Source organism: Benincasa hispida, chromosome 1 (genome assembly GCF_009727055.1).
Source record: "Benincasa hispida cultivar B227 chromosome 1, ASM972705v1, whole genome shotgun sequence".
NCBI classification, from domain to species: domain Eukaryota; kingdom Viridiplantae; phylum Streptophyta; class Magnoliopsida; order Cucurbitales; family Cucurbitaceae; genus Benincasa; species Benincasa hispida.
In genome coordinates this window covers 31,684,213-31,711,767 of record NC_052349.1, presented here as the reverse complement: position 1 = coordinate 31,711,767, position 27,555 = coordinate 31,684,213, and the positions used below count along the sequence as shown (strand labels likewise).

At 36.1% G+C, this 27,555-nt stretch overlaps 2 protein-coding genes across 8 annotated transcripts; both read right to left on the bottom strand.

The window, feature by feature from the left end:
• Positions 1-268: 268 nt before the first annotated feature.
• On the bottom strand, positions 269-19,447 carry LOC120076875. The gene is made up of 4 exons (XM_039030827.1): positions 19,292-19,447; positions 18,834-18,971; positions 508-819; positions 269-409 (listed from the first exon to the last, which is right to left on the bottom strand). The coding sequence occupies exons 1-4, from the start codon at positions 19,445-19,447 to the stop codon at positions 269-271; spliced, it is 747 nt and encodes a 248-aa protein (XP_038886755.1).
• Positions 18,514-26,242, bottom strand: LOC120070273 (receptor-like protein EIX1). Of its 7 annotated transcripts, none has more exons than XR_005479832.1 (3): positions 23,334-26,242; positions 21,701-22,184; positions 18,514-21,594 (listed from the first exon to the last, which is right to left on the bottom strand). XR_005479832.1 is itself a non-coding variant. In XM_039022174.1 (3 exons), the coding sequence occupies exons 2-3, from the start codon at positions 22,178-22,180 to the stop codon at positions 21,517-21,519; spliced, it is 558 nt and encodes a 185-aa protein (XP_038878102.1). In that variant the 5' UTR covers positions 22,181-22,184; positions 25,863-25,999; the 3' UTR covers positions 18,514-21,516. The 7 variants fall into 7 exon arrangements, 6 of the variants coding, with proteins under 6 accessions (XP_038878102.1, XP_038878098.1, XP_038878101.1 ...); XM_039022174.1 differs by having other exon boundaries at positions 25,863-25,999; XM_039022171.1 differs by lacking the exons at positions 18,514-21,594; positions 21,701-22,184 and adding an exon at positions 23,087-23,228 and having other exon boundaries at positions 23,334-24,736; positions 25,868-26,239.
• Between the last annotated feature and the right edge of the window lie 1,313 nt (positions 26,243-27,555).

The following is a 27,555-nucleotide window of genomic DNA, read 5'->3' as shown; positions in this document are numbered from 1 at the left end:
ATTTAACATTCTGCCTTAACTTCTTCTACTACTAATATGAGTAGTCTTTTGGTACTTGGCCGCAAACTATGAAGTTTACGATATCTGCATATCATGGAGCGTTATCATATATCGTCATCAGCTGTTCGTCAAGGAATCTTTCTTCAATCTCATTTTCTTTCTTCTGAACCTCGCAATTTTCTAGACATGATAGATGGTCTGCAACTTAGTTCTCGTGCCCTTCCGGTGCTTTATCACTAGGTCAAATTCCTATAGGAGTAGTACCCACCTAATCAGTCTTGGCTTTGTATCCCTTTTTGCCATGAGGTACTTGATCGCAGAGTGATCTATATACACTACCACATTCGATCTGATTAGGTACTGTCGAAATTTCTCCAGGGAAAACACCACTACGAGCATTTCTTTTTCTCTGGTTGTATAGTTCTTTTGAGAATCATTCAGTGTCTTACTTGCATAATAAATAGAATGCAAAACTTTATCTTTTCTCTGGCTCAAGACCGTTTTTACCGCATATCCACTTGCGTTGCACATCAACGCAAACGATTGTGTCCAGTCGGGCACAACAAGAATTGGTGCGGTGATGAGTGTTTTTCTTAGAGTGTGGAACGCTTCGGCGTATGCATCATCAAATTCATATTTGAGATCAACCTCGAGAAGTGCACTTAGGGGTCTTGCGATTTGAGAGAAGTTTCGAATGAATCTCCGATAGAATCCTGCATGCCCCAGGAAACTCCTAAGTGTTTTTACATTGACTGGTGGTGGTAAATTGGCAATTGCATCGATTTTTGCTTGGTTTACTTCCAATCCTGCCTTTGATACCTTGTGATTCAGTACTATTCATTCTTCCACCATAAAATGACATTTCTTCCAGTTCAAAACAAAATTCGTCTCTACGCATCTCTTCAAAACTCTCTCCAAATTTCTCAAACAAGTTTCATAGGTGTTATCGAAAACTGAAAAGTCATCCATGAATATCTCAATTGACTCTTCCAAGAAATCTGAGAAAATGGCCATCATACACCTTTGAAAGGTGCCTGGTGTGTTTCAGAGTCCAAATGGCATGTGTCAGAATGCAAACGTGCCGAATGGGCATGTGAACGTTGTCTTATCTTGATTTTCTGGCGCAATTGCAATTTGGTCATACCCTGAGTAGCCGTCAAGAAAGCAAAAGAATTCATTTCCTGCGAGTCAATTCAACATTTGATCAATAAAGGGAAGTGGGAAATGGTCCTTCTTTGTGGCCAAATTCAGCTTGCGATAGTCCATGCATATCCTCCACCCCGTCGTTGTCTTGGTTGAAATTAATCTGTTCTTACTGTTGGCGATGACGGTCATTGATGCGTGTTACTTGTGATGTGTTATGGTATGAGTTTGTGGTGATGTGTGTTATGCATTGTACAGGCAAGTTTCCCTAATAAGACCCAAGTATAAGCCTTCTTAGGTTTCCTAGTACAGGGTCGAACACAGGGACTACTAAGTAAATATACGGCAGACACTTTGATTCTTTTGTGGTGGTAGAAACAAATGAAGTGGATAGTGTTTGAATAACAATTTTTCCTATGCGACGGAGTTGAACGCAGAGTTGATAAAAGTGTAGAGTTACAATGAGTATGTGATGAAGGGTTGAGAAGGGGATTAGCTAACATTTCTTAAGATTGTGCACAAGTTATGCGATCGTGCTACACACAAATAACAACACGTCATTTCTCAATGTAGAATGCCATAATTCCTATTTCTAGGACGCATGCGATGTGTATACGAAAAAGTCGATAGGACTTATGTCTAAGCCTCTATTATTGTCTACGTGATGATGAATGATGCACACAGTCATTCCTATTTCTAGGGCGCATGCGATGTGTAAATAGCAATATAACTTATGTTTAAGTTTCTATTCCTTGCTTTTGCGATTCTAATCTGACACTCTCAAGCCTAAATTCTAATCTGACTCTTTCAAGTCTAGATTCTATCTTTAGACTACTCTCTCAAGTATATCTAAAGATGAATGATGCATACATAAGGCAAGATGATCGCATTAAAATGTAAATCTTAAGTCATGCTAGCTACGTACTTCTCAACCCATTTAGAAATTTAGCTACTCATGCAAAGTATGGAGAGATTGAACATAGATTGAAATAAGATGTTCATTAGCTGTAAATAAAGTACTAAATATAAAATATCAAATGGATTTGAGAGATAAGAATCCCGATAAGCAATTTCTTTCTTCACGTGGCCTTTTACACTGCTCTTTTTCACTCCAACTCTGTTCCAGATGTATATTCTTGCTCTCGCAAGTGTTGGCCTTCTCTCCTTTGTAAAGGTTTCCGGCAGTCTCTCGATCTATTCGGGAATGATCTCTCGACTTCCTCGTCCCTTGCTCTTCTCCGTCCTCTAAGTATATGTACAAGTATGTGCGTGAATGGACTACTAACTCTTTAACTTGTTCCCTTTTACACTAGTGGCCTTTGGTATTTATAGAGCTCAAGATGAAGTAGCATTTCTCTTTAATGATTGCAATGATGGGCGGCATTAATTCCTTTGCTCTGATGCGCTGATTAATGGTCACCAAAAGTTTAGTGTACTTGTTACAGTGTGGCTTTTAACAGCTTGTAAACTAGTTTCGACCGTTACTAACTTTCCGTCCCATCGTGATTTATTATGCTGTCACCTTGATGCGCAGTCTTTATGCGGCCACCTTTTTAAGAAACTTCTCACGATCGCATACGATCGCATGAATTGTGATCGTAATCTTCAAGTGCGCTGATGCCTTATTCCTTTTGATCACAGTTTTACTTGCGCCATCACATTTTTCCTGCACAAAATAAGTGAATTAGCTGCTTTTATGCGATGGGCACTTGCGATTGCAATTCCTTTCAGTTTAGCGCTTTTGAACATGATATTGCTTATTTTACCATTGCATTCTCTCATTATTTTACTTATTTGAGCTGTAATAACTTGTATTTCTACCAGTTATCAGTCATACCCTTTTTTTTTGGAACACATTGCACTGGGCTTACCCAGCCGCTATCAGATATGGGGTAGATGACACCGACATCAAGTGACTTAAAAATTTCTTTCTTGACAACCTCCCTCATGGCAGGGTTTAGACAGCGCTACCTCTCTAAAGATCCAGTTTTTCCTTCTTCAAGACAGATTTTATGCATGCAATACGATGGACTGATCACTTAATTGCGAGGTTGTCTGTTCTAATTATGATTCTGGCCTTGACCTTGATGTTGAAAGCCTGGAGGATTTCCTCTATTTCCTGAATAATTGGTGTGCAGATTCATCTGGCCTTCTTTGTCAGTGTTCCCTCCCCAATTGAAGTGTGGATGATTCCTCCAACCTAGGTTATAAGTGTTGCTGAAGGGGTTATTATGGATGAAATATATTGATTGTTGATTTGACGGGCAGACTTCCACTGAATGAGCCTCTCTACATTGTATACAACTTACTGTTGCCATTTGTGTCAGTGCATTGGTTTGCATTGCGTTCTGAGAGAGTGCTCCTTGATTTATGGCCATGGTTTGCAGAAGTGAGGTGATTACGGCCATTTGAGTGGCCAGCGTCGTCATTATGTTCACTGGTACAATGACATTGTTTGTTTTCCTTCGTTCCGTGTCTTACCTCCATATCCGTCATCAACCCAATCATCTGTATTTTACGATATGCGATCTAGGATGACTTTGGCTTTGGTATATGTCTTATCGATAAAACCTCCAGCTGCTGAGGCGTCTGCGATCGCTTATGTTGCTTTGTTCAGGCCATTATAGAAAGTTTCCATAAGAACGCAATCTGGGATTCCTATATGCGGATAGTTCTTCACCAAACGTTGAAAGCGCACCCATGTTATGCTTAGAGTTCCATTGTCTGCCTGCTCGAAATTTAGTGCTTCCCGTCGTCTTCTGGCCTTAATGGTAGGAGGGAAGAACTTCTTTATAAATCTTTCTACCAGCTGATCCTAGAAGTTAATTTCGTTTGGCTCTAAAGAATGGACCCATTTCTTGGCCTCATCTTGGAGTGTGTAAGGAAATAGATAGAGTATGATGCCTTTGGGTGTGACGCCATGAATGGAGAACGTATTGCACATCTCGACAAAACTGGTAAGGTGTGCATGTGGGTCTTCTCCTTGCAAACCTCCAAATTGGCCCGCGTTTTGTATTATTTGGAGCATAATAGGTTTAATCTTGAACCTGGCATTTTCTTCCACAGTTAATCTTGCGATACCAAGAAGAAAATCGTATAAGTTGGGCGCAACATAGTTCCACATACGAATATTACGATTAGCAGCCAAGAAGACTGGGGTCTTATGGCGGCTGATTCATTCTTTTTACTTTGGCTCTATCATTGTTGTTGTTCTCCATATTTCTGCGATGCCTATTACGATTTTAGCATGCTCTCCTATGGAAGGTTCTCCCGATTTCTGGGTCGACATTGAATTCTAGATCCATCCCAGTACTCATACACCGTCAGTGGCTCTTCATTTAAGCACACTGTACTCCAGAAACTTGTCCTGCATAATATAACAAAAATATCAGAACTAAAGTCGCCAATACCCGGCAATGGCACCAAAAAATTGTTCTTTTTGTCATGCCAATGCAAAAATGATATGTGATGTCTTAATCACGAAAACAGATGATATATGCGATGTTATAGAGTTTACTGTAAAATACCAATTCATCCTTTCAGATAATGTTATGTGTGTCACAAGTTTTCTCGCGATAAAGCCAAGTATAATTCCACCGCGAGTTTCTCATAATGATCTGAGGTCAAACGCGGGGATTTGCGATGTTTGTGCAACAATGAAGTGATATGTGCGATCGTAAACAAATTATGATTGTGAAGTGCTAGAGAGTAAAATGCGATGGTAAATGAACAAACAGGTAACAAAGAAAGCTGAAATTGTGCAAGGTATGCGTGAGTGAATTTGATGGAAAGTCTTGTGGATAGAAACACAGAGTGAAACGGGTTAAGGGAAAAGATTATTGCAAGTTTGTCAATCCTACTAAGGACGTAACTAAAGTTCCGTCTTCCCTTAGCTTACACCTCTCGGTGATGCCCGTGTCACCATATTTCAATGATGATCAAGGATGAACGTTTCCAAATACAAGGTTGTTTCCATCTCTAGAAATACTTCTTGCTTTAGTTAACATATTCTATCACCCTTCTTTCAAGAGGTGGATTAACATTTTCACTTCTGCTGTCGCAGGTGAAGATGCCATAGAGCATACGTTAAATAAACTTAGCTAACATCTTAAACATGGATTGACTCACTCACTCAATCATTCCCCCACACCTTAGAAGTTTAGTGATTCATGGTGAAAGAAATGAAGGATGAATGCATAATCATTAATAGAGAGATAAGAGATGAACATGATAGTGATATTAATTGGTAAATATAAAACGTTTTCCATAGAGATATGAATGATAGAGAGAAAATAAACAACAAATGATGAATAGAAAGTAAGAACAGTCGAGAGCTGCGTGTCAATGTCTTGGCACGGATTCCGATCGGAGCTACTTACTTACCGATTCATTGGATGAGTGGAGGAATGAGGTGGAGAACTTTCTTCTCATGAGAGTTCTTAGGATTTTTTTTGCTATTTTTCCTCTTCTTTTTTGTCTTTTTTTTTCAGTGTCTTCTTCTTGTGCTGAGTGTTGCTATTTATAGATTTGAGCACCTCCATCCTCAGTGGTTCTGCTTTTAATAGTTAGTTTTTTTTGTCGCAATTGGTGGGAATGTATGCTCTGCTCCACATTCCATTTGTCAGGCTGTACATCAGAAAAAGCTATACAATTTCAGAATGCCCCAAGAATGCGTTGATCTTTTTGTCCATGAGTAATCGCCGCATGCAGTGATACCTATTACCTGCAAAACAAAGGTTTGAATATTCTTTTTTGCTTTCGCAATGCTGTCAGCGGGTGTGTTTGCGATACTTTTACAATCTTCATGTTTCTAAGCCAATTTTACTACGTTCGACGCAACGTTTCCTTCCTATTGCCGCATATTCTATGTATGTCGATACATATAACTTGTATTTCTACAAGTTATCACTTAACAAGATTTCAACTTCAACATTATACTCCTTGAACTTGTCAAGGGCTTCAGACTTACGTTGCATTAGGTAGAGATAGTCGTATCTTAAATAATCATCTATGAAAGAGATGAAATATTCATACCCACCCTGAGCTCTAACATTCATCAGACCACAGAGGTCTGAATGTACAAGCTCCAAGGTGTCCTTGGCTCTGTAACCTTTTCCAATAAAAGGTCGTTTGCTCATTTTGCCTTCGAGGCATGGTTCACATACTGGGAAGGAGTTTTCTTCTAAACTCTTTAGAAGTTCACTTTTCACCAACTTCTCAATCCTATTGAGGTTGATGTGACCTAACCTTAGATGCCAAAGTTGTGCCTTTTCTTTAGGAGAAACCTTTGGTCTTTTAGTTGTTGTTATTGTACTGAATATTTCAGTGTTAAACAAGGCTTTTATGATTAATGACCTTAGTACATATAAGTTACTTTCCATTGAACCATAACCAATCTCCATTCCATTCTTGAAAATAAACATTTATTCTCAATAAAGGAGATGTATACCCTTGTTTAATGAGACAAGAAACCGAGATCAAGTTCCTCTTAATATGAGGAACTATGAAAATATTATCTAGTAACAAATAACGTTTCTTGTCAACAAATAACTCTAGCCTGCCTACAGCAACAGCTGAAACAACCTCACCAGTATTGACTCGTAGAGTCATCTCTCCCTGTGGCAACTTCTAGGAACTGAATCCTTGGTAAGAGGAACTGACATGATTGGTAGCACCCGAATCTAAGATCCAAGCAGAATCATCATTCTCAACTAAACACGTCTCCAAGACCAATAAATCAGATTTATTGTCTTTCCTCCTCTTTTGGAGAGTAATGGGATCAGTGTCAGAACAACTGACACTACTGGTTTTGTTATCCATCCCTTTATGCTCGAAAAGTAAAGACTGGTGTTCAAATAAATCTTGCAATGAGTCCATGATCTCGTGTGCAATGACCATATTGTCAACCCTTTTGGCCAAAACATCAGGTATGTTTGCCAAAATATGAAGTCGGACCAACGAATTAGCCTTCATCCACACCTCATATGAACATGTCATGGTGCATCAAGGGTTGGGACTTGGGGACATTCCTCAACTATGACAAAATTAAGGTTGTTTGCCGCAAAATACGTTTCACATGATTCTTTCCACTGTACGTATTCAGTCATATTAAAAGCACTAATTGAAAATACTAACGAGTTGCTGAATAGAAAAACACACTGACCTACGTTAGGTTTTTGAGGAAATACCCATTGTAAAATAAACTACATCCAATAAGGTTTTAGCAAAACTAATATGAATCTAGTGTGACATCTAGTTTCGCAATGACGCTTCAAAGGTTTAGGACAGAAGCTACTGAAGGGAGGTCAATTATCCCTCCTCTAAATTGAGAAGTTCTCAACCAGTCATTAATACCAGAACAATTCTTACTCCTATAATGACTAGCCATCATTGATTTGGCCAAGAGATCATAAACTTACTTAACAATCTCCCATAAGTGTGACTCGTCATTTTAGGCCCTAGAGATCTACCCCAAGCAGCCAATTCGAAGGGAAAAAATCTGATTGGGGCAAAACCTAAAGCGACCCGGTCCATTTCTGGAGTTAACCTTGATCTTGACCAACTGCACAAAACCCATCAGAAGGGGGACGATCCCAGGGTGTCACGAGGGAGTACAGAATGATCTCATGGTGTGAACCAATGATAGAAACCATAGGACGTGTTGACACACGCCCTTCACCTACTTACTATAATACTTATAATAAACGGATGATGCATGATAATGCTCACGACATGCAAAATATAACTCTTATATTTTATGATGCATGCGCTTGCTTTCAAGTAATTTCTTCATGCTAGATTATAACATTTATAATACATGATGCATGAATAATTGCACAACCTAAGGTGGGTTTTTAAACTATATTTCAAACACATTGCCATATAAGCACCATACATCACATGTATAATAAACAAATGTTGATGAACCAGGTAGAATTGCCTCAAGTTCACAAAAAAAAAAAAAAAAGCTAACTATTATAAAAACAAGGAGTCTCTGGTTCAAATAGGCGAACCGGGTCTTGAACCGTCCGTTTGAAGCAACGCGTCTCCAACCATCATGTACCAAACTCCCACGATCATCTACATAAAAGAACAAACACTTCGCTCTATCGTTCACCAATGCCCCTAAAGCTAAACGATCATTTAGCAACGATTGTATACCTTGTACTAAGCGATGAAGGTATGCGATCGTCTAGCGCACTCTGCAGAACGCTTGCGTTATACGATCGTCTAAACGACTACAATGTGGCAAAGAACGATCGCCTACATAATCGCTTAACAAGTGCCTTTGTATTGTATACCGTGCGATCGTGTAGGTAGTAACTGAGCGATGAGGCTTGCTAACTTCACGATCAAATGCTCCCACTACGATTGTCTACCTACAACGCCTATGGGATCGGGAAACCAATGCAATGCGATAGAGTAAATCCCCATTAAGTAAACGATTTACCCCATTGTTTAGATAAATCCCAATGATCATTTACCTTAGACTACACGATACGACCAACTCTTGGTCTTCTTCCTCATTGAGAACCGCATCTCCATGCTTCAAAATTTCATCACGAACGACTCGAAAAACTCAAACACTTTGAATTACAGACTCAATTGCAAGTTAATTACGCCCAAAAACATAGGGGCCCTTACAAATTAATACTTTATAATTGAAGAAAGCTTTAAACAAAGGCAATTAAACCAGTAAACATTCATTAACTCCATTCACAAATGTACTTAACAATTAAACACAAATGCAGAAAAATCACCAAGACTGTAAAAGAAGTTCAAAACAAAATTGAAATTTGGAATATCAGAACAATCTAGCTCTGATCAAATTGAAGGAAATCAAATACGAAAATTTCCTTGAGCAGTGGAAAGACCATTCCAAATTACAATCATATACGAACTTTACAATTACAATCTCAAAATAAACATACGGTTATGCATTAAATACAGAAATTACAACATGTTATACATATGATCAAGAACAAGAGTAACACACTTTTGCAGACTCATCATAAAGCTCCTTGATCACAAACACTCGATCACTGCAAAACAGCAACATACGAACGCTTGTCCAACACGACCGCTACACTGCACGAACACCACGCACTCGAACACAGCGATCACCAAGGTCACGAACTCCCCAAACAACACGAACAACCTCCACAGAACCTCGACAATGTCGAGTTGAGTATGACACCACCAAGAAGGCTACCTTGGTATTCTCGGTGTGAGAATCCAGAGGGTGGGCTCTTTGTGGACTTGGTTTGAGGCAAAAAAATGGATGAACAAAAATCGTTTAAACGATTGAGCAAATGGGAGATGGAAAAACCCATCGTATAGGTCGATGCCAATCATTTAACAAAAGCTCAGCGATAGTCTAACAAAAGCTATGCTATCATTTAACTCATCGCTTTGCTGAGTGTCTATCACCTACTAACACTCCACGATCGTTTTGCTAACTCCAAGCCATCCCTTAGTAAATCTAATTTACTTGACAACTCTCCGTGAGTATTTTCCGAGAGAGGAAATCTCAAATCACAATTTTGTCACCTACTAAAATTAGAAAAATATTTTTCCTTTTAACTTACGGTTACCATAAAATTACCATTAACCTCCTACTAAATTGGTTATTAGAGAGAAAGAGATAATTATCTAATAATTAATATTATTATAAATATAAATGATAACTAGCTTACCATAATATATTTATAACCTATAGTGGTAATATTTCATCTCATGAAACATAAAAATCATAGCTCTTTTTCTATTTCATGGCACTTAATATAAATCTCATTTACATTAATCCTCCACTCGATGTATCTCATACACCATACCGATTATATCATATATAATCGAAATATCTCTTGTCAATTTGAACATTTCAAATCAACACTAAGAACTGATCTTCAACTTGAATCCATTGAGCTACCAACGGGACCTTATGGACCTGTAGCTCGAAGCTCCAATGGTAGGTGAATAACTGACTAGAATCTTTAGTCACGGGATCCACCATCCGTTAACTGCCAGGCACTCCACTAAAGACCGACAACTGAACTCTCCTTACCACAGATATTATATGTCCATCTTAACCAATCAATAGTATGACAACCCTTCACAGATCGCTCGTAAGTACAGCTGGACCAATAACTGTTATGCCTCTGTAGTTACATCTAACTTCTTAAGTACCATTGATTCCTCTAATGAACATAAGTCATAGTCCTACTATGAAGAGTCCTCTCTTCCAAAGTGAAGTTGTGGCCACTATGTTCAAGCCCTGAAATCAACCCTTAAGGGAGCAATCTCTCTACTTATCCATACTTCGAGAAAGGAGTGAATTCCATCTTGTATATTGAGTTCTCAGCTCCCAAATCAGACAAGTCCTTAAAAGGGTAAACATGTTGAGTTGGCAATTTGGCTACTCTCACCAATACTAATAAAAGGACCGCCCTCAAAGGTATGAGTTCCCAAAACACTCAGGATTGAGGTCGTGTCACCTATGGTAGTTTAGGTGAGATGTAAGTCTCTAGTATCAATGACGTTATATACAAAGTCTAGTCATCTTGTGGTTCGATCTTATACAAACTCTTTGTATAGGACACCCCCGCTCGCATGTCTCCACATGAATGATCAGGATCTACCATCTATAGTAGTTTACAACACTTGCAAACCTCTACAAAGTGGGTCGTATCCGTAGTGTCACCAGGATCAGGTATTCTACCTTAATCCTTATACTACAAACCTATTTAGGTTATCACCTAAGTCATGATCCACTTGTATATCATATACACATGCTTAAATTTACATAAGATAACTATGGAGCTTTGTTTATTGGATATGAGTAAACGCCAGAATGAAATAATAGTTATTTTATTCATAAAACAGTGTGTATAATTACAAACAACGAGACTCCGGGAGAATAAGGACACCAAAATATATCTAATTCACCTTTCCAGGTAGGTTCCCAGGTTGGGGTGTTCCGTTTCTATCAGTTTAAATACCTCAGCCTAGACAGAACTCACCATAGACAAAAGGTCCCTTATAGATAGATTTGCTACATATTTAATTTTTTGTTAGTCAATTTAATCCTATTAAACTGATTAAAAGATTAAACATTAGGTTGCTAATCTCATTAGAACCGTGATCTTAGGTCTATCTTTATCAAGTTTTAAAACTCTTTTAAAAACATGATTTAGGCCTAAGTTCGCATACATATCTTTCTTATTGATTTTAATTCTAATTTTCCTTATAACAGTTATAAAAGATACAACCAAAACCATTCCCATTGCTATGCATAGCTAGGTATTTACAACTCTTATAAATTTAACCTATGTGTCATGCTTCATGCAACGTTCATTCATTACTATATATAACTCTTATATACTTTGTAATGAACTAAGCATACATGCTTCCATACACCCTTCTACTATAACACTTATAATATAAAAATGATGCATGTCTATGCTTAATGCATGCATAAATAAAACTCTTATATTATATGATGTATGAGCATGCTTTTTAAGTAACTTAATCATGTAAACTACTATATCAAAACACTTACAATATAGAGATGATGCATGACCAATGCATAACTTAAGGTGGGATTTCAACTATATGGTATACTATATGACATATAATAAAACATACATCTTATATACATTCACAAAAATTAATGGACCAGGATGAGTAGCCTAAAAAAACTGAAATTTAAATTCTATCTATTACATAAAACCATTGAGCAAACCAATTCACAAGTGAACTGGGTCTTGAACCGTTCGGGTGAAGACTTCTTCCTGATCGTTTAGTAAATTGCTTGAGTAACCACGATCCCATAGCTATGATCAAGTACCATTTATAATGCAATGAAGCATGAGGCCATTCAATCGTTTAGCGTACTAATTTAAATAGCGCAAGTCTAAACGATCGTTTAGATGACTACATTATTGTGAAGCACGATCATCTAGACGATCATAGATCACGCGCTAAGTAACTTTTACTACAAGATCGTGTAGTCAGTGACTAAACGATGAAGCTTGTTGAGCTACACGATCGTTTAGTGCACACACATCTACTTTGCTGTCGAGTATCACATATTCAATGATCGCTTACCCCATCTTTTACACGATTTGACCAACGCTTGGTCTTCTTCTTCCTCGAAGTAATGTGCAACTCCTTGCTTTGAAGCTTCATCACGAGCGACTCACACTAACGCAAACACTTTGAATTACAGACTCGATTGCAAGTTAATATACCAAAAAACACAGGGGCCCTTACAATTAACTTTGAATGTAAAAGAATTCAACCATTCAGAGGCAATCATCCTAGAAAACTACATTAATCCACATCTACAAACATATTTAACATTTAAACAGAATGCAAACATGATTTACCCACCAAAACTGTAAATGCATTTCTATACATCAATGGATTTGGAATATCAGAACCTATCTCTAATACCAATTGAAGGAACTCTTGTCAAAGAGAACCCATGAACGGAAGCACGATCGATCGAAATTCATTGTGACAGAATTACAAGCATTCAAAACATATAAACTAGTTATGCATTTTCTAACAAATTACGACATGTTATAGTAATTAAATACATAAGGAGTGAGAGACTCACCTTTGAAGAACTCTTCTTTCACAGATCTCTCGCTTTCATGAAGAACTTGGAACAACTACCTCTCGCTTTCGCTTAGAATGCCAACCCAATTTACCAATAGTCACGAACAAATTTCTCCACGAACAAGTAACCTCTTGTACACCACCAGTTAGTAACCTTGGTATTCTCGGGTGAGAATCCAGGAGGTGTGGGCACTGTTATGAATTTGGTAGAGGGTTAGAGGAAACAATGATCGAACTCAACGACCAAGCAAGTGGGAGAGTATACTGCCTATCGTATAGACTTTGTGCTTGATCGTTTAATAGAACAGTAGGTACACGATCGTTTAGAAAAATAGCCTTGATCGTTTAGTGAATATCACTTGCCACACGATGTTTAGTAGAAAACTATACGATCGTTTAGTGAATTGCTTGCTACGCGATTATTAGTGAAATGCTACACGATCGCTTAGTCAAAGGCGTGTGTACATGATCATTTAGACAAATAGTTGAAGGCTGTCGTGTAGTCTCTCATGAGCTAAATGATTAACAGTGCACTTAATGATGCGATTCTCTATAAAATGAAAACATTTTTTCATTTTATTCTTCAGTTATGAAAACTAAATAAAACCTTCCACTTTCATGCACAGTTAAAGGAGAAACTACCAACAATTATCCTATAATCGTTTTAATTATAAATAAATATAATAATTAACTTATCATATTATATTTATAACCTATAATTTCAATATCACATCATATGTAACATTTAAACCATAGTCATTTTCTCCTTTACTTGATATAAATCATACTTACATCAAATTCCTTCAAATAATGTATCTCATCCATCATGTCAACTATATCATATATAATTGAACCAATTTAATTATATCATATATAATCAAACTCCCTCTTGTCAATTTGAACACTTCAAATTGACCCAAAAGCTAATTCTCAACTTGAATACATTAAGCTACCAAGGGGACCTTGTGGACCTGTAGTTTGAAGCTCCAATGGTACCTAAATAGCTAACTAAACTCTTTAGTCACGAGATCCACCAATTGTTAACTGCCGGACACTCCACTAAAGACTAATAGCTGCACTCTTCTGACTACAGATATATTTCTTTGTTGATCAGATATAACTAGTCAAGAGTACGATAACCCTCCACAGATGCTCATAAGTACAACTGGACTAATTTACCGTTTTGCCCCTATAGTTATATCTAACTTCTTAAGTATCACTGATCCCTCTATTGAACAATACATCATAGTCCTACAATGAGTGGACACCTCTTGTGCCATGAGAAGCTGTATGGTGCCACATCGTTCAAGCCCTAGAATCAGCCCTTAAGGGAGCAATCTATCTACTTACCCCTACTTCGTGGAAGAAGTCAATTCCATCTTATGTAACTAAGTTTCCATCTCCCCAATCAGACGAATCCCCAAAATGGTAGGTTTGAGTCGGCAATCTGGCTACTTGCACCCATGCAAATCAAAGAACTGCTCTCATAGGCAGGAGTGTTGGAATTGGTGTCTTAATTCTGTCGGAGTCTCGTTATTTTGTAAAGATACACATTGTTTAATGAATAAAATAAGTGTTATTTAATTCTAGCATTTACTCATATCCAATAAACAAAGCTCCTTAGTTATCTATGTGAACTTAAGCATGTATATGTGATATACAAGTGGATCATGCCTTAAGTGATAACCTCAATAGGTCTGTAGTATGGATGACGTGCTACAGATGGTAGATCCTGACCATTCATGTGGAGACATGCGAGCGGGGGTGTCCAATACATAGAGTTTGTATAAAACCTGAACCATGAGATAATTAGACTCTGTATATAACGTCGTTGATACTAGAGACTTACATCTCACCTAAATGACCATAGGTGACACGACCTCAATCCTGAGTGTTTTGAGAACTCCTGCATTTGAGGACAGTCTTTTGATTAGTATGGGTGAGAGTGGCCAGGTTGCCAACTCAACATGCCTACCTTTTTAGGGACTTGTCTGATCTGGTAGCTGGNTGCCAACTCAACATGCCTACCTTTTTAGGGACTTGTCTGATCTGGTAGCTGGGAATTCAATCCACAAGATGGAATTCACTTCTTTCCTGAAGTAGGGATAAGTAGAGAGATTGCTCCCTTAAGGGCTGATTCCAGGGCTTGAACATAGTGGCCAAAGCTTCTCTTTAGAGGGATCAGTGGTACCTAAGGAGTTAGATGTAACTATAGGGGCATAACAGTTATTGGCCCAGCTGTACTTACGAGCGATATGTGAATGGTTATCGCACTTTTAATTGGTTAAGATGGACACATAATATATCTGTAGTAAGGAGAGTTCAACTATCGGTCTTTAGTAAAGTGCCTGGCAGTTAACGGATGGTGGATCCCGTGACTAAAAAGTTTAGTCAATTATTCACGTATTATTGGAGCTTCGAGCTACAGGTTCATAAGGTCCCCTTGGTTGCTCAATGGATTCAGTTGAGGATTAGTTCTTGGTGTTGATTTGAAATGTTCAAATTGACAAGAGATATTTTGATTATATAGGATATAATCGGTATGATGTATGAGATACATCCAGTAGAGGATTGATGTAAATGAGATTTACATTAATTATCATGGAATAGAAAAAAACTATAGTTTATATATTTCATGAGATGAAATATTAAAAATATAGGTTATAAATATAGTATGATAAGTTGGTTATCATTTATATTATAATAATATTAATTATTGGATAATTAATTCTTTTTCTTTAATAACCAATTGAGTGGATGGTCATTGGTAATTCATGGTAACCATGAGATAAAAGAAAAATTATTTTCCTAATTTTAGTAAGTTTTTACAAAACGTCAAAAATTGATTTTGCATTTTTTCTCTCGCAAAAAGAAACTCACGATGCTTGTTAAGTAAATAACGATTTACGAAGGGACAACGTGTTTTAGTAAACAATCGTGTAGTGTTTTGTAGGCGACAAACATTGAGCTAAACGATCGCTTAACTTTTGCTAGAGATCGCTTAGCTTTAGCTAAATGATTGGGCATTGACCTATGCGATAGGTTTTTGTCTTCTTCCACTTGCCCAATCGTGTACACGATTATTCATTCCTTCTTCGTCTGCCTTATTCCAAGTCCGAACAGAGCCCACCCTTTGGATTCTCAGACTGAGAATACCAAGGTAACCTTCTTGTTGGTGTCATACTAAACTCGACACCATTGAGGTTCTGTGGAGGCTGCTCGTGTTGCTGGGGAGTTCGTGACTGAGGCGATCGCAAAAGACGAATATGCGGTGTTCGTGCTACAGAGCGGTCATGTTGTTCGAGCATTCGAGGTTGCTGTGTTCGAGCTTTCGTGAACAAGGAATGTGGAGACGAGTCTACAAATGTTCATAGAGATTTATTCTTATTCATTTGTGGTTGTTCATGCTGTAATTTCTATATTGATTGTATAATCGCATGTTTTGTTTACAATTGTAATTGTAATGTTCATTCATGATTGTAATTTGGAATGATCTATTTTTCGCTGCTCATGGAAATCTCGAGTTTGATTTCCTTCAAGGAGTTCCCAACTCACTCAGGATTAAGGTCATGTTACTTATGGTCATCCTAGTGAAATGAAGTCTCTGTCATGAATGATGTTATTGTTGGGAACGTCCAAGAACTCGTAGTTCATATTAAAAATTCTATTTATCAGTAATAATAACTTGTTGATTTTGCATCTTATTATGAAAATCCCATAAACATATCCATGGCTATAGTCTGAATACTGTGATTTTATATAGTGACATAAATAGGATCAAGTTAACAGTATATAGCTTAAATGGTCATAATAAGTATATAGATGAAATTGGGTATCTCATCCTGGTAACACTATGGGATGCGACCCACTTTGTAATTGTTACAAGAAGTTGTAAAGTGCTACAAACGATGTTATCCATAGATCGTTCATGTTGAGATATGTGAGTAGGGGCATCCTATGCAATGAGTTTGCATATAGACTCGACCACGTAAATAGTCACTTTTCTTTATAACGACCGTTTACCGTTAAAACTGATTATTTAATTTATTAAATAATCTAAGTTAACTCGATCTTAATCCTGAGCTAGCTATGAACTTCTGTTTGTTCGGGATTATCTTTTGATCTGCAAATGGTGAGAGTAGTCCAACAACACTACTCAATAAGCCTCCCATTTTAGGGATAAGACCGGATGAATATCTGGGGACATAACCTTACAAGATGGAATTTGCTCCTACTCGATTTAGGGTTAGCAGATAGGTTGTTCTATTAAGTACTGATTTCAGGTTTTGAACAATCTGGACCTCACTTTCTCATGATAGAGGAAGGATTTGATTCATAGGGATTATGAATCAGAATTGTTCAATAGAGGGTTAGTGGGAACTTAAGGAGCAAAATGTATTCATAGGGGTAAAACGGTTATTTTGACCTAGCTGTGATTACGAACAACTTGTGAAGGATCGATTTACTGGTTATGGTTATAAAGTGGACATAATATATCTACAGTGATGGGAGTTCAACTATGGGCTATAGTGAAGTGTCCCATTAGTTAAAGAATGTGGGTTAGATCGGTCTAATGAGTTTAACCGATTAATCTCGGATCATTGGAGCCCATGATCTATAGGTTTACGAGGTCCCTTGACTAGCTCGTAAATGGTTAAGTTTTAGAGTATCTTGAGAAATTAATTTGCAACATTCAAATTAAAATTAAAAGGAATAGGAGAATATATATTTAAATATGATTTAAATATATGAAGATAGTTTTGTGCAAAAAAATAATTTAGTATTTGATATTAAATTAATTTATGAAATTAATTTTCTAGTTTTAAAATCAAAAAATCAAAATTTTGATTTTAAGATAAATTGAAAAATTGGAAAACATGCACAAAATGGATTTTCATAGTTTTCCATTATCATCTTCTTTATGCTCACACAAAACCCACTTCCTCTTCTTCATTAACTCCAAGCATGAGCTGCAAGCTATGCACATTTCTTCTTTGCATGTTCACCTGCAATAAATAAAGAAGAATAGAGTGATTTGGAAAAATGCATTCTACAAAAATTTAAGAGAAAATTTCAGCTAAAGAAGTATTCTTCGAGTGAGTGTTGTGGTGAGCTTTTCCTTGCGTTTTACATTGCTTCAAGCTGTTCTTGAGTCCCACAACTCAGTCTAAAGCTCCAAGAGGATAGTGGTGAATATCTTGAGGTGGTTCACGGTGATCTTTGGAGAAGACTACATCTGTTTGATCGAGATCTTGAAGAGTTCTCCAAAGTTATGATCTAAAACCCTCTTGTTTAGATGAGCATGCTTTAGTTTCTGCCAAAATTAGTGAACTTAAATGCTTATTGATCCTTGTTACTTTCGATACATGTTATTACACTCTTACAGTTATATAACGAGACTAAATACTTCGTGGTCCAGTCATATACAAACTCCTTTGTATAAGACACCCCGTTCGCATGTCTCCACATGAATGATCAGGATTATACCATCTGTAGTATGTCACAACATTTGTAACTATCTACAAAGTGGGTCACATCCATAATGTCACTAGGATAAGGTTTCCCCCCTATATCTATATACTACAAACCATTTTGGTTATCATTCAAGGCATGATCCACTTGTATATCTCCGCATACATGCTTAAGTTACAATGATAATAAGGGATCTTAGTTTATTGGTTTGTGGTAAAGCAAATAAAATATCTCATATTTCATAGACAACAGTGAAGAAAATATCTCATATTATTACATCACAAGCGTTTGTTCATATAGGTGTTTACAAACTACAAGACCCTATGAGAGTTTAGGGCATCAACCCCAACAATATTCTCAAGTGATTTTTCTATCATCTATATCTCCGCCCCATCACTGTTAGAGTATCCTATCAACTTGTATTCACTCGTCCTTGTGTAGAGAAGCCCGAGTGATTTCATCCCTCGAATGTATCGAAGAATTCATTTAATGGCTTTGAAGTGCGAGAGCCTTGGATCCTTCATGTATCAATTCATTACACCAACATTATATGCAATATTCGGTCTTGTGCATGTGAGTTATCGTAGACACCTTACCAAACTATGGTATTCACGTGCATTTACTTGATTTCCTCCCTCAAATCTAGAGAGTTTTGTGCCAAGCTCCATTGGTGTTGCTACAGGCTTACATTCTTCCATCTTATTTCTTTTCAAAATGGCCTTCGTATATGCCTCCTGTGAAACAAAAATTCCAAAGTTTTCTTGCCTAATTTCAAGACCAAGAAAGTATTTCATCAATCCTAAGTTCGTCATTTCAAAATCCCGCGTCATAGCATCTTTAAAGTCCACAATCAAGTTCTCATTACTCCCCATGAAAATAAGATCATCAACATAAAGGGCAAGATAAGTAGATTACCTTCTTTTTTCTTTACGTATAATGCATACTCATGTGGGCATTGTATGAACTTTTTCTTCTTAAAGTAAGTATCAATTTGAGTGTTTTATGCTCGAGGTTCTTGCTTTAACCCATAGAGTGCCTTCTTTAGTTTCAATACTTTATTTTCCTTTCCAAATTTCATGTATCCAGGGGGTTTCTCCGTATAGATTTCTTCTTCAAGAACTCCATTTAAAAATGCTGATTTTACATCCATTTGATAGATAGCCCACTTGAATTGTGCAGCTAGAGATAAAAGGAGTTGAATTGTCTCCATTCTTGAAACTGGAGCAAAAACTTCGTCATAATAGATTCCTGCTTTTTTTTCTGTAACCTTTTGCAACTTGACGCGCCTTGTACCTTTAAATCTCACCTTAGGCATTCATCTTCTTCTTGTATACCCATTTTACACCAATAGGTCTATATCCATCAGACAATTCCATCAAATCCCAAGTTTTGTTTCTTTCAATTGCTTCTATCTCTTCATCCATTGCGACTTTCCACTTTTTGTCTCTTATGGCTTCTTCAAAAGCAATGTTCTCTGAGTTTGCTAATAAGCAAACTAGGTGTACTTCATTGGTTGAGTCGTATAGATCTTGTAGACTCTGCATCCTAGGTTGACTCAGCTCTTCCACTTTGTCAAATATTTTAGAAGTCATTGCAGTGTTTATTGGTGCAATTCTCAATGACTCTTCTTGTAATGCCTCATGTTGATTATTCTAGTTCCACGCGCTTTCTTCATTCACTTGAATGTCACGACTTACAATCAACTTCTTTTCAATTAGATCGAATAATTTATAAGCCTTCGTCTTTTATTCATACCCAATAAACACATATTCCTTACTCTTATAATTGAGTTTGGTTCTTCTTTGGTCTGGTTCTTGTGCATAGGCCACACTAGCAAACACTTTAAGGTGTAAGATGGTTGGTTTATGACCACTCCAAGCCTCTTGCAGTGTTTGATTCACCAATTTTGTATGTGGACATTGGTTTTGCACATACATAGCACATTGTACTGCTTCTGCCAAGAATTCCTTTGGCACATCTTTACTCTTCAACATTGATCGAACCATATCAAGGATCGTTTGATTTTTCTTTTCTACAACGTCATTTTTCCGAGGTGAATATGGTATAGTAAAAAATATTTTGATACCTTGTTCCTCACAATAATTTGTGAAAGCGGTTGATATGTATTCTCCACCTCTATCTGACTGTAAAGCATTGATGTAAAGATTGGTTGTCTTCTCTATCATCACCTTGAACTTTTTGAATACTTCAAATACTTCTAACTTTTCCTTCAAAAAATAAACCCAAGTCTTTCTTGTATAGTCATCAATAAAGGTAATTAAAATACCTTTTCTCACTGAAAGATTTTGGAGTGATTGAGCCACACATGTCTGTGTGTATCAACTCAACAGGTCCTTTTGAACAATATTGTATTTTCTTTTGGAAAGTTGCCCTTGCTAGTTTGCCAAGTACATAACCTTCACAAAACTTCTTGGTATAGTCCACTTTTGGTAGCCCATGGACCTTGTCCTTCTTTGCTAACTCTTTTAGTTCGTCGTAGTGTAATGTCCAAACCGTAAGTGCCATAAGAATGCTTTGTCCACCATGCTGGCTTGTAAACACCTCTCTTGTACATTCTTCATGTTGAGTTTGAACATCCAATTCTTCCCCATCTCAACGTGTGCGAGCACTCGATCATTTCTGTCATTCAAGTGCAACATTCGATCTTTCATGAAGATCGAACATCCTTTCTCCAATAACTGCCCATACTTAGAATATTACTCTTCAAGTTAGGTACATAGTAGACATCTTCCATAGTACCTTTTTTTTCATTCCTTTGGGAAAAATGTATTTTTCCTCAACTTTTGACTTGAATCTTTGATGCATCTCCAAAAGACACATATCCATATTCTATCTCTTGCATATCAACAAAAAGATGTTTGTGCCCACACAAATGGTTACTTGCACTGATATCAAGATATCATACCATGTCGCTGTCTGGAGTGATTCCTTCATGGGCCATCATGAGAACACTGTCAGCTTTTCTCTCATCTTTTGTGACTAAGTTCGCATTTTCTTCCACATTCTTCTTGGCATAGCAATCCTTTTCGTAGTGTCCATATTTTCTACTATTGTAACACTGGACATTTGGGGTATTTGAGCAATCGCCTCTTCCACGACCTTAACCTCGTCCATGCCAATTTAGTTGGCTCATTTTTTCTCTCTTTTCATTGTTGTTTCCACGACCATGACCTCTGCCGCAATTGAAACTGCGACCACCACGACCATGTTCTCTTCCTCAGTTGTGTTTCACATACATTGCCTTGTCTTCTTTCATGGTCATCTTTGTTTGTAAGGCCTCATCCAAGACCTCTTGTTTCTTTTTCTTCTTTCTTTGTTCATGTGCTTCAAAGGAACCTGCAAGATCATCAATAGTCATTTCTTCCAAGGTCTTTGATTCCTCAATAGCACATACCACATTCTTAAAATCATTTGTCAATGATCGAAGGATTTTCTCCACAACCTTGGCATCTTCAAGAGTTTCTCCATTGCGTTTAAGTTGGTTCACCACTGTTTGGACCCGGGTGATGTAGTGAGATACTCTTTCTGACTCCTTCATTTTCATGGTTTCCAATTCACCTCGAAGAGTTTGGAGCCTCACTTGTTTGACTCGATCAACACCCTTGAAAACCTTCTCCAGTATGTCCCACGCTTCCTTCGATGTCTTTGCACCTACAATTTTCTCAAAACCTGACTCATCCACAACTTGGATCATGAGATAGAGAGTGGTTTTGTCTTCCATGCACATCTCTTTTATCGCCCTCAATTGGTTTGCTGTCATATTTGCAATTGGAGCCTCCTCTTCAAGACCTTCCTGGACTACTTCCCATTCGTCTTGAGCACCAAGCAAGGCACGCATTTGAATACTCCAATTGTCATAGTTTATCTTGGTGATTCGTGGTAACTGCATTTGTCCCAACATTGTGCTCCCATGGTTTGACATAGCTCTGATACCAAATTGAAAAAAAAAAAAAAATTGAGTGGTGGAGCTTTTTATTGAAGAGAGAAAGAATAAAGTATGGACACTAATACTCAATCTTCTATTGATTTCTTTCTCATCCTTGTCTTGGTAAAGATTACAATACCACTATATATAGTCTCACAAAGTGTCTTCCTAAATTTCTTCAATAAGTCACTAATAAAAGCAGATGAAAGAGATTACAATAATTAAGACAAAATTTCAAAAGTTGCAGTAATTCTTGACCCTTCGTTACTCGAACTGCCATAACTTTCTATAGAAAATACCAAATGACTTGAGACTTGAACCATCAGAAAATATACATCCGGAGAATCAAAATTCATAGGTCATACATTTAATTTGAATATTTTTTGACCTTCCAAATGCCTGCTAAAAACTGTCTAAAAACTTGACAATTTGAGTTTAATGCTTAACATAAATGGGAAAGCTTCCTCTAGCCTATCTCTTACTTGTATATGGATTTATCTTTAAGCTCTCCTCTAGCTCGTTTTGTACTTCTCTTTGATTAATGTAATGCTTTTAGATCTGGGATGTGATTAGGACGCTAAGGGTGTGTGAGCCTAGTTGAGATACTTGGTTGCTCTACTATTCCCTACCCCTCTAGTAATTTGTTAATATATATATTAAAAGAAAGGATTTTTTAAAATCATTTTTAGACTATTTTACCCCTATGAGTTTTTATTTAATTATAAATCTACCATCTAAATTAAATAAAATTTAGGCATATTCACGTTGAGTTCAAATATATAATTATAATATTTATTCCATTTTTATTAAGGGCTCATATTGCATATATATAAAAAATGAGGCTAAAATATTGAAAAAAATAACAAAACTTAAAACTAATTGTAAATACAGCCAACTTTATTAAATATCCAAAAAGCCCAATAAAGGTACAAAAAAAAAATGTTGAAGGCCTGAAATTTCCAATTTTCAGTAATAGATGGTAATAGACTTCTATCACTATATATCAAATCAATGATTGATAGTGATATCTCCAAGGTACCTGTACCTGTACAAGGGTAAAAAAAAATCCTTCAAATACTAAGCAACATCCATTTTGATATCTTTTTAAGAAAAAAACATGGCTTTAATTATAAAAAAAAGGAATATTTACCTGATTTCAATGGATTGTGTTCATTAGAAATTTGAAGTACGCATGTCTCCATCTCTTATGAAGTAACAAAGTGCCAAATATACCCCAGAAACCAACAATATATCCAAATGTCATGCTGATAAAAAATTCTCCAAGTACGAACCAGCTATCTTCATTCTTATTTTCATTAACATGAATATCATTTGGCTCTCGAGGGATTTCATTAAAGCACTTTTTCAACGGATCTCCACAAAGATAAGGGTTTCCTTCATAAGAAGAATTTTGGAAGCTTTGAAGCTGAGTGCTTGTGGGAATTTTTCCTGAAAGGTTATTATATGACAAATCCAATACTGACAACCTTGATATTTGAGAAAGAGTAGCTGGAATTGGACCGTATAAATGATTTCTTGATAAATCCAAAGAGTCCAATGATTGAAGTTGACCCATGTTACCAGGAATTGGACCTGTTAATTCATTGTTGGAGAGATTCAAAGTAATCAAACCAACAAGCTCGGTGATTTCATCAGGAATTTTTCCGGTCAAATGATTGCAAGATAAATCAATAAATCTTTCAAATCTTAATACTTTTCCTATGATCAGTCTCTCTTTACCTTTCAACACCATTACCAAACCTTCATAACCAGCTGACACGAGTAATCTCCTTTCTCTTTTCCAAAATATGAACTCCATACCATTATCGTCAACATCAAAATCATTACTTGGGTCTGATGTTTGTTTGAAGGCTTGGAAATTATGAATGCAGGTTGGTATGCTTCCAGATATATTGTTGGATGAAATATCCAATACATGAATCCGTTTGAGATTGCAAATACTTGAAGGCAAATTTCCATAGAAGTTATTTGACTTCAAATTCAGGTAAGTCAAATTAGGCAACTTTGATCCAATCCACGATGGTATTGCTCCAAATAAATTGTTATTCATTGCATCAATGGCTTTCAAAGATGACAAGCTGGACAAAGAATCAAACCCTCCACAGAATTGATTGTTGCGTAAAAGTAAGGTATTCAAATGAATGAGGCTACTCATAGAGTGTGGAAGGTCTCCGGAAAAGTAATTATCAGACAATTTTAATGCCTCTAAGTTGTCCATGGAGTCCCAACAATTAGGAAGTTGTCTTGATAATTGGTTGTTAGAAAGATCCAATTCCTTTAAAGGAGAGATGCCAATTTTGCATAAGCATGTTAAGTCAGAAAAATTATTATTTGAAAGACTGAGCAATCGTGATTGAAAAAGAAAGGCGGGAATTCGCCCCACAAATTTGTTTGACTCAAAATTAATAGTCTGTATTCCTTTGAAGTAATTCAATGGCAAGTCTGGAATTTCACCCATGATTTTATTCCCAGAAAGATCTATGTAGTACAAGTTCGCAGACAAGTTGGTCCAAAACCAATGAGGAATGATGTCTGAAATTTGAGCAAATGAAATATCAATGAGATAAGAGAAATTCTGAGTTGGTAACCACTTGGGAAAAATTGGACCCAACTTGATTGATCTCAAATAGATTTCCTCCAACTGAAAAGGAGGGACCCAATTAGACTTGAAGTTTAAATTCAAATTAGGATTATTAGATAGATCCAAATATTTTAAATGTGTAACCTTTGCAAAATGAGTTTCACAAACTTCGCCTTCCAATAAATTGTCATTGAGATATAATTCCTCCAATTTTGATAATTGTCCCAAATTTTGGGGAACTCTTCCATGCAACATGTTGTATGATAAATCTATTTCTTTTAAAGATGGAAGCATAGTAAAATTTGGCAAGAATCCACTAAAGTTATTTGATGCAAGATGTAGAGACTGAACTGAGTGAAGCAGGCATGGTGGAAAAGCTTTAAAAAAATCAGATAGCAATCCTCCTATATTATTGAAATTTAAGTGTAATGAATTCAAATTGCAAAGACTTCCAAAAGACTTGAGGGAATGAAAATTAACTCTAGTGGAAGTTAGATCAAGAAATACAAGTGAAGTCATATTTTCAAAATCATTATAGTTCAAACCCTGTAGATTGTTGGATCTAAGATTCAAATAAACGAGATTAGTTAAGTTGATCAACCATGAATAAAATTTGGAGGAATTAAAATTAATATGATTCCAAGAGAAGTCCAACTCAACTAGAAATCTTGAGAAATTGATGTTTGAATGATGAGATGATAGAATAGGGGTTGGAAGGCCACAATTGCTTAAAAACAAACTTTGTAACACGGGAAGTTTGTTAATCGCAATTGTCCAATCATTGGCATCTTCAGAGACTACTGAACTCAAGTCAAGATATTTTAATGATGACAAAGTATTCGGGATCAGCCATCTAAGGTCATGATTTAACCAATAATTTGATGAAAGATCAAGAATAGACAATTTGGAAAGGTTCCCAAGATGAGGAGGAATGGGAGTTGCAAAGTTATTATAAGACAAGTTTAGATAATTCAATTCCATAAGAGAAGCAATATCCTCAAAGACAATTCGATCAAACAGATTATTGCTAAGATCTAAGTAGTTAAGGTGTGACAATTGAGTCAAGGAAGAACCAACCTCACCCTTCAAACACCTTTCGTAATTATCAGAGGCATGAAGATCAAGTCCAATGATATGATGATGAGTGGTAGTAGTGTTGCTGCATTCAACACCTTTCCAATTGCAACAATCACTGTTGACATCTGTGTCCCAAGAAGAGAGTATATCATATTCATCCACCAATTTTTGCTTGAAGGATAAAAGTGCTACTCTTTCCTTCTCCATACACCTTATTTTCTCTTTGACAGATCCATTCAATTCAAGATGGGCAACATTTTTTGACACAGAAAGCAAAAGGATGAGATGGATGGAAGCAAAATACCAAATCAGAGCCATGGATACTCTCATTGCATGCTGTGGGTGAAGACTATTAATTGCTAAAGTATGTTCCCCAAACTTGTCAATTTATAGTAAAATTTAGAGGTTGCATATAAAATATGAGATTTTTATAAAAAAAAGTTTATTAGGATAAAGTACCTTTTTGGTCCTTGATTTTGATTCTTCTTTTCATTTGATCCCTGATTTTAATTTTTGTTTTCATTTGGTTCTTAGGTTTCAAGACGTGTTACACATTTAGTCTTTAAATTTTGAATTTGGTTTCAATTTAGAACCTAAGTACCATACTATTACACTTTTACCCCTCAATGTTGAGTTTTGTTTCAATTTTGTCCCTAAGTTTCAAAATTCACACTTTTAACTTCGATTTTTGCTAATTACTTATTTTTCGTCTTTAATGTTAATGTCTAACTATTAATTAATTGAAAAGAATTGTAATTAATTAATTTTCACTAGTTTTCATCACTATTAAATTTAAAATTAAATTTTCACTTCATAATTATTTTAAATATGCATATCAATTAATGTTAATATATTAGTAGAAATTTCAAATGGTTCATTTGACTTAGATTTCTCGTGATGTGATGTCTTTTAATTTGATTGAGAATTACTATATTGCAATTGAAGAGTAAAGACTTTGAATATTTTAATTTTTAGTCTATCAAAAGTGATGCATATCTTTGAAGAATCCTTTAGTGGAAGACTTTTTACACGGAAGACTTGCATAAATTATAACTTAACTCAATATTTTAGAGGTCGGCATCTAAATTAACCTAAGAGACATGTATATTTAACCAGTGAGACCCACTCCACCCAATTACATGATAATAGAAAGGGGTCAATTTTTTATATTGGCTAACCACAAATCTCTTAATTACTAACACGTGTCATTTGAATTAGACTCTCTTTTGCTATAACAAATTTAACCTTCATTAGGATAGAAAAAGTGATACAAATTTATTTAATCTTTTTTTAGTTTTTACATGCAAAATAATTGGTTGAAACTTATTTTATTATCTTTAGGAATATAGATTATTTTTATCCAATGAATATATCCCAAATAGCTTAATGTACGGGTTGGGGTTAGAAAACTCGGAGAAAATCATCACAACCGTTTGATATTTTAAATGTACCTTTTATTTATTTATTTATTATCTAGGAGCGAACTGATTTTAAATATAGAGTAATGAACTAAAATATTTATAAAATATAACAAAATTTTAGAATTATCAATGATATTCTATCCGTGTCTATTAGTGACATTGATAAACACTGATAGAAGTTTATCAATATTTATCAACGTCTATCATTGATAGTTCTAAAATTTTATCATATGTTGTAAATATTTTTAACAATTTTACCATTTGAAATAATT